Below are 7705 nucleotides of genomic sequence, written 5' to 3'. Positions count from 1 at the left end.
TGTAGCCTACTGTAGTGTACACCTAATGACGGTGCGAAAATGTATCTGGCAGTAGGCTATACTATCTCAATTAAAAAATAAGACCTCGATGGTTCACTACCATAGTTTATTTTGCCTGGTACCGTAAAGCCTGATCTCATAAAGCCATTCACATACACAGTGTAATTTTTTATTTTGGTTTTTCGTATGCATGTGTGTGCTTGCTTGAACATGTCTGATCCAAATAGATTCCCAGCACGTCAAACCACCCGAATCTTATAAAACATTCATTAGTGTGCAGTCCCTGATCCAGACCCATAAAACATTCATCTTTGGACTCTCTCTCTCTCTCTCTCGATTGAGTGCCCCTCTCTTCCCGCCCCGCCCTCTCTTTTTTCACGACTCCATGCAAACGCATACTGTATCTTGCATGGCAGCGCGGCCAATATACAACCATACACAGCGGTTTCTTCTCATTTCGGCCTACCTCGTTCGGATTACAGCCTGGTAGAAACCAGACAGGATATGTACCACAGTATCCATGGATTTATTTTGTATTTTTTCTGTCTATTTTTGATTTTCCAAATTCTGGAACTTTGAGCTCTTTGTGTGTTATTTTACTGCTTGTTTGTGCGTCCTTTTGGAAGGGTAGAGCACCCTCCCGTGCGTTGTGTGTTGGTTGAAAGGTCCCAGTTTGGATATTACACTCTAGTTGTTGTCTTCGCTCACACTGGCCCAAATGACTGAGCGCTGATCCAGCCTTCTGTCGGCTTCAGCAGGAAAACCGCCGTCTAAAGTTTGAATATAACCGTGACTTAGGGGGTCCGTGACTACACAGTGAACTGGATTTGCAATTATCTATCGATTGCAACCGAGAGCGGAGTTCCCTCTGTGGATTTATTCAACTACTGGATTTATTCATAAATCATGAAGACCAGTCTTGTTGAGGGTAAGTACACAGATAACCAACCGCCCAGAAAGTTGTTTATAGGCTTCATTGACTAGGATGGTGCAGGTGCATGATTGTAAATTAGGCTATGGACTAATACAATTGAAATAGAGCAAGGTCATGCGCTCCGCATGCTGCTGCTACATTGATAAGGTAACGTGAAGGGGACCATTTGGACAAATCTGAAATATTTCTTATTGAATTTCAAACTAGCATACTAAACAATGCAATTTGACTCAGTGCTTTGTGAAAGCAAAGTTATCATTATATTTAGGATACCTCTTACCTACATAAAAATGATTTACAAAATAGAATAATGCTCTCTGTTCGTCTACCTCTGACACCTATAGGATCAATAATGTTGAAATTTGAGTGGGACAATTGATTTGTATATCTCCTGTTATGGATAGTCATTCATTCATTACAGTAACAAACAACCTCACACCGAGTGAGTGACTTTGATGGTATCAATAATGATGATACATCTGACATTCTACCATTAGCCTATTTGACCAAAGGACAGTTGCATCAGTATATTTAGACAAAGCTTGCAATAACAATGTGCCGATGGGATTTCGTAACTTCGTCTACACCTATTTTGGCCCATTGCTGCCATGGCCATTAGGAGCTGCTCTTTGATGAAGTCTGCAGATGGTCTGCTTGGATGCTCAGACCGATCGGATGATATCGCTTATGTAACTGCTTCTTTACCAATGATTGATTGTGTATCGGTGCCCCGCCCTTATAACAAAAACATCATGAACAATTTCAGATGTAAAACATAAATAATAATAAATCATGTAAAACGTTCACGAAAGTCAGACATTTGGTTTTTGGTCACATGTTGAAGTTTCACATTAACATTCTTATTTACACGTTTATTTTTCACATTCTTATTTACACCACTTCCCGCTTCATCTGGTCACCCATCCAGAGACCTACTCGGTTTAGCTGCAGAGGCAAACCAGCAGTGAGATGCAGGGTGCTATGTTGGTGGAATGAATCTGCGAAAACTTTCAACTGGAAAAAGAGCAGTAAAAGCGAAGGCCAGAGTAACATTACCAAAGATAGGGACAATTTCAACCACTCTCAAATCCATAGACTACACTATGGATGCAAGGACTGACCATCCATAATGTAAAAAAATGTAGTTTTAAAAAGAAAGAAGGCTATACACTGTTTATTTGCATTTACATTGTTTACAAACATTGGAGTAAATGTGGAGTTTTCTTACAGGTGGAACTGCAAGTTTGATTTTCGCTTTCACATGTGAACATGCAATTCCACATGTGAAAGTGAGATTGTCATGTGGAGTTTTTTTTTTTACATGTGAAATGATGAATGTTTCACAATTCACATCTGAGGTAAAAACATGCTTTTCTCCTCACGTGAAAAGGTGGTCTTAACATGTGGTCTGAACAAAATGTAATACATGTGAAAATATGGTTAACCCTTTGACACATACAATCACATATTTCTGATCATTGTTGAGTGGTCCCTGCAGCATATGATCACAAATATGTGATTGGAACAGTAGCAACAGAACGTATGATGCAACAAACGCGTCTAAACGGTTGTCGGAAAAGCATCTGAACAATGTTTTGTACTGAGGGGGAAATAAAGGTCTTCACAAATGTATTCCTCAATTTCACCTTTTATTGTGAAACATACAAGCAAAAACGTCATCATCCAAACATCACATAGAACACATCCATAGCTAAACTCATTCCATAACCCATTGTTGTTTGCTGTTTTCTTGTCTTTTTCTTTTTTCTCTTTAGTTCATTCTCTTGGTTGTTGGTGCATTGGGGGGTTCTTGGGGGTGGGGAATGAAATTAATTGTATTTTTTATTTATTCTTCTGGGGTGCGGGGGGTCTCAAATGGTTGAGGGACAGCTATTGTGGAACTGTGGGGGGGATCTTGGAGGGTTCAGGTTCACGTTTTTTGGCCTGGTTGGAGATCCGTCAACATGGCCTTGAGCAGGGCATTGACCCTGGATGCTTCTGTGTGTCGCTCTGAATGGGAGTCTGTTGGATGACTGGTATGGTGTAGTTGTTGAGCGGCTTCACTGCAAGTACATGGTATGTTTTGGATATTCAATAATGAAAAATTATACAAATTTAATAAAATAAAAAATTAAAAGAACTGGAGCACATATCTTGACAAGTCGTTTACCATTACCCCAAATACAAGCCTACTGCCTAGCTTAACCGTAGCTGTCACGTTCTGACCTTAGTTCCTTTGTTTTGTCTTTGTTTTAGTATGGTCAGGGTGTGAGTTGGGGTGGGCAGTCTATGTTCCTTTTTCTATAATTTGGGATTTCTGTGTTTGGCCTGGTATGGTTCTCAATCAGAGGCAGCTGTCAATCGTTGTCCCTGATTGAGAACCATACTTAGGTAGCCTGGTTTCACTTTTGAGTGGTGGGTGATTATTTTCCGTGTCAGTGTTTGTTCCACACGGAACTGTTTCGGGTTTGTTATTTCACGTTGTCGTTTTATTGTTCTGTTCAGTGTTCATTATTCTTATTAAACAATATGGACACTTACCACGTTGCGCATTGGTCCTCCGATCCTTCCTACTACTCCTCCTCCTCGTCAGAGACAACCGTTACAGTAGTGCGAAAGCTAAACAGGTATGAAACCATTTTCCGGGGGTTTTCAAGTCCATAGGGGGAAGGTGTCGTGTGAGTATATGATGCAGGAAATGTTACTATGATGGGTGGTTTATCAATCGGAGGAAAACAGGAGAAGTTTATACTCTAAATAAAAATAAATACCCCTGGAAATGGGAGTCTGAGCTGGCAACCCTGATGTTCCAAAGTTACAATCTGATGCCACGTTCAAAACAACTGGGAACTTGGAAATCTTAGACTTCCGACTTCAGTACATTCAAGACACCTGGGAACTCTGAAAAAAACGAGCTTTGACTGGGAAGAATCATTTGAACGGTCATCCAACTCCTCTTTCTAGAGCGCCGACATGAAGATCTCTGATGTCATGATTTGACCGAATATTTTTCAGAGTTCCCAGTTGTCTTGAAAGCACCATAAGTCAGTCGAGTGAACTATCCCTTGTTATAACATCTTTGGTCTTACAGACGCTTACGTGACAACCAGAAAGCATTGAATGATGTCAACAAACATGGCGCCACACACAGCCGGCAAGTAACTTATCATTAGCACATCCTAATCAGTACAACCATCAAAGTATTTTACACACATTATATGTGTCGTCTGCAATCTAAGCAAAAACGGAATGCATGATTTGTCACCTGTACTTGAAAATGTGAATAAATAAGTAAATACATTATGTCCATACATACACTACTGGTCAAAAGTTTTAGAACACCTACTCATTCAAGGGTTTTTCTTTATTTTTTACTAATTTCTGCATTGTAGAATAATAGTGAAGACCTCAATACCATGAAATAACACATATGGAATCATGAAGTAACCAAAAAAGTGTTAAACAAATCAAAATATATTTTATATTTGAGATGCTTCCAAAAGCCACCCTTTGCCTTGATGACAGCTTTGCACACTCTTGGCACTCTCTCAACCAGATTCACCTGGAATGCTTTTCCAAAAGTCTTGAAGGAGTTCCCACATATGCTATGCACTTGTTGGCTGCTTTCCTTCACTCTACGGTCCGACACATCCCAAACCATCTCAATTTGGTTACGTTGGAGGCCAGGTCATCTGATGCAGCACTCCATCACTCTCCTTCTTGGTCAAATAGCCCTTACACAGCCTGGAGGTGTGTTGGGTCATTGTCCTGTTGAAAAACAAATGATAGTTCCACTAAGCGTGAACCAGATGGGATGGCGTATCGCATACATATGTGTGTATGTATGTATGTATGTATGTATGTATGTACGTACAGTAGGGAGAACAATTATTTGATACACTGCCGATTTTGCAGGTTTTCCTACTTACAAAGCATGTAGAGGTCTTTGAATTTTATCATAGGTACACTTCAACTGTGAGAGACGGAATCTAAAACAAAAATCCAGACAATCACATTGTATGATTTTTAAGTAATTAATTAGCATTTTATTGCATGATACATGAGTATTTGATACATCAGAAAAGCAGAACCTTTGTTTGCAATTACAGAGATCATACGTTTCCTGTAATTCTTGACCAGGTTTGCACACACTGCAGCAGGGATTTTGGCCCACTCCGCCATACAGACCTTCTCCAGATCCTTCAGGTTTCGGGGCTAACGTTGGGCAATACGGACTTTCAGCTCCCTCCAAAGATTTTCTATTGGGTTCAGGTCTGGAGACTGGCTAGGCCACTCCAGGACCTTGAGATGCTTCTTACGGAGCCACTCCTTAGTTGCCCTGGCTGTGTGTTTCGGGTCGTTGTCATGCTGGAAGACCCAGCCACGACCCATCTTCAATGCTCTTACTGAGGGATGGAGGTTGTTGGCCAAGATCTCGCGATACATGGCCCCATCCATCCTCCCCTCAATACAGTGAAGTCGTCCTGTCCCCTTTGCAGAAAAGCATCCCCAAAGAATGTTTCCACCTCCATGCTTCACAGTTGGGATGGTTTTCTTGGTTGTACTCATCCTTCTTCTTCCTCCAAACACGGCGAGTGGAGTTTAGACCAAAAAGCTTTATTTTTGTCTCATCAGACCACATGACCTTCTCCCATTCCTCCTCTGGATCATCCAGATGGTCATTGGCAAACTTCAGACGGGCCTGGACATGCGCTGGCTTGAGCAGGGGGACTTTGCGTGCGCTGCAGGATTTTAATCCATGACGGCATAGTGTGTTACTAATGGTTTTCTTTGAGACTGTGGTCCCAGCTCTGTTCAGGTCATTGAACAGGTCCTGCCGTGTAGTTCTGGGCTGATCCCTCACCTTCCTCATGATCATTGATGCCCCACGAGGTGAGATCTTGCATGGAGCCCCAGACCAAGGGTGATTGACCGTCATCTTGAACTTTTTCCATTTTCTAATAATTGCGCCAACAGTTGTTGCCTTCTCACCAAGCTGCTTGCCTATTGTCCTGTAGCCCATCCCAGCCTTGAAGGTCTACAATTTTATCCCTGATGTCCTTACACAGCTCTCTGGTCTTGGCTGTTGTGGAGAGGTTGGAGTCTGTTTGATTGAATGTGTGGACAGGTGTCTTTTATACAGATAACAAGTTCAAACAGGTGCAGTTAATACAGGTAATGAGTGGAGAACAGGAGGGCTTCTTAAAGACAAACTAACAGGTCTGTGAGAGCCGGAATACTTAATAAAAAATAAAAAAACTTTTTCTCACCTTTATTTAACCAGGCAGGCATGTTGAGAACAAGTTCTCATTTACAATTGTGACGTGGCCAAGATAAAGCAAAGCAGTTTGACACATACAACGACACAGAGTTACACATGGAGTAAAACAAATATACAGTCAATAATACAGTAGAAACAAGTCTATATACGATGTGAGAAAATGAGGTGAGATAAGGGAGGTAAAGGCAAAAAAGGCCATGGTGGCAAAGTAAATACAATATAGCAAGTCAAACACTGGAATGGTAGATTTGCAGTGGAAGAATGTGCAAAGTAGAAATAAAAATAATGGGGTGCAAAGGAGCAAAATAAAATAAATACAGTAGGGAAAGAGGTAGTTGTTTGGGCTAAATTATAGGTGGGCTATGTACAGGTGCAGTAATCTTTGAGCTGCTCTGACAGCTGGTGCTTTAAGCTAGTGAGGAAGATAAGTGTTTTCAGTTTCAGAGATTTTTGTAGTTCGTTCCAGTCATTGGCAGCAGAGAACTGGAAGGAGAGGCAGCCAAAGAAATAATTGGTTTTGGGGGTGACCAGAGAGATATACCTGCTGGAGCGCGTGCTACAGGTGGGTGATGCTATGGTGACCAGTGAGCTGAGATAAGGGGGAACTTTACCTAGCAGGGTCTTGTAGATGACATGGAGCCAGTGGGTTTGGCGACGAGTATGTAGCGAGGGCTAGCCAACGAGAGCGTACAGTTCGCAATGGTGGGTAGTATATGGGGCTTTGGTGACAAAACAGATGGCACTGTGATAGACTGCATCCAATTTGTTGAGTAGGGTATTGGAGGCTATTTTTAAATGACATCGCCGAGGTCGAGGATAGGTAGGATGGTCAGTTTTACAAGGGTATGTTTGGCAGCATGAGTGAAGGATGCTTTGTTGCGAAATAGGAAGCCAATTCTAGATTTAACTTTGGATTGAAGATGTTTGATGTGGGTCTGGAAGGAGAGTTTTCAGTCTAACCAGACACCTAGGTATTTGTAGTTGTCCATGTATTCTAAGTCAGAGCCGTCCAGAGTAGTGATGTTGGACAGGCGGGCAGGTGCAGGCAGCGATCGGTTGAAGAGCATGCATTTAGTTTGACTTGTATTTAAGAGCAATTGGAGGCCACGGAAGGAGAGTTATATGGCATTGAAGCTTGCCTGGAGGGTTGTTAACACAGTGTCCAAAGAAGGGCCAGAAGTATACAGAATGGTGTCGTCTACGTAGAGGTGGATCAGAGACTCACCAGCAGCAAGAGCAACATCATTGATGTATACAGAGAAGAGAGACGGTCGGTTTTTACTGGTTGGTAGGTGATCAAATACTTAATTTGCATTTTATTGCATGACATATTTACTTAAAAATCATACAATGTGATTTTCTGGATTTTTGTTTTAGATTCCATCTCTCACAGTTGAAGTGTACCTATGATAACAATTACAGACCTTTACATGCTTTTTAAGTAGGAAAACCTGCAAAATAGGCAGTGTATAAAATACTTGTTCTCCCCA

The 7705-nt window shown here is 41.5% G+C and overlaps 1 protein-coding gene across 1 annotated transcript in view; it reads left to right on the top strand.

Annotated features, from left to right (window-relative positions):
* The first annotated feature begins 371 nt into the window (after window positions 1–371).
* The window catches only part of LOC115111074 (reticulon-4 receptor-like), a 116296-nt gene continuing 108962 nt past the window's right edge, over window positions 372–7705 (top strand). The window contains exon 1 of the mRNA XM_029636960.2: window positions 372–928. Coding sequence (XP_029492820.1) covers window positions 907–928 — 22 coding nt within the window. The 5' untranslated portion in view covers window positions 372–906. The remainder of the gene's footprint in view (window positions 929–7705) is intronic.

Source organism: Oncorhynchus nerka, linkage group LG27, assembly GCF_034236695.1.
Source record: "Oncorhynchus nerka isolate Pitt River linkage group LG27, Oner_Uvic_2.0, whole genome shotgun sequence".
NCBI lineage: Eukaryota > Metazoa > Chordata > Actinopteri > Salmoniformes > Salmonidae > Oncorhynchus > Oncorhynchus nerka.
The sequence above is the reverse complement of the archived record's forward strand: the minus strand, read 5'-3'. Positions and strand labels throughout refer to the sequence as shown.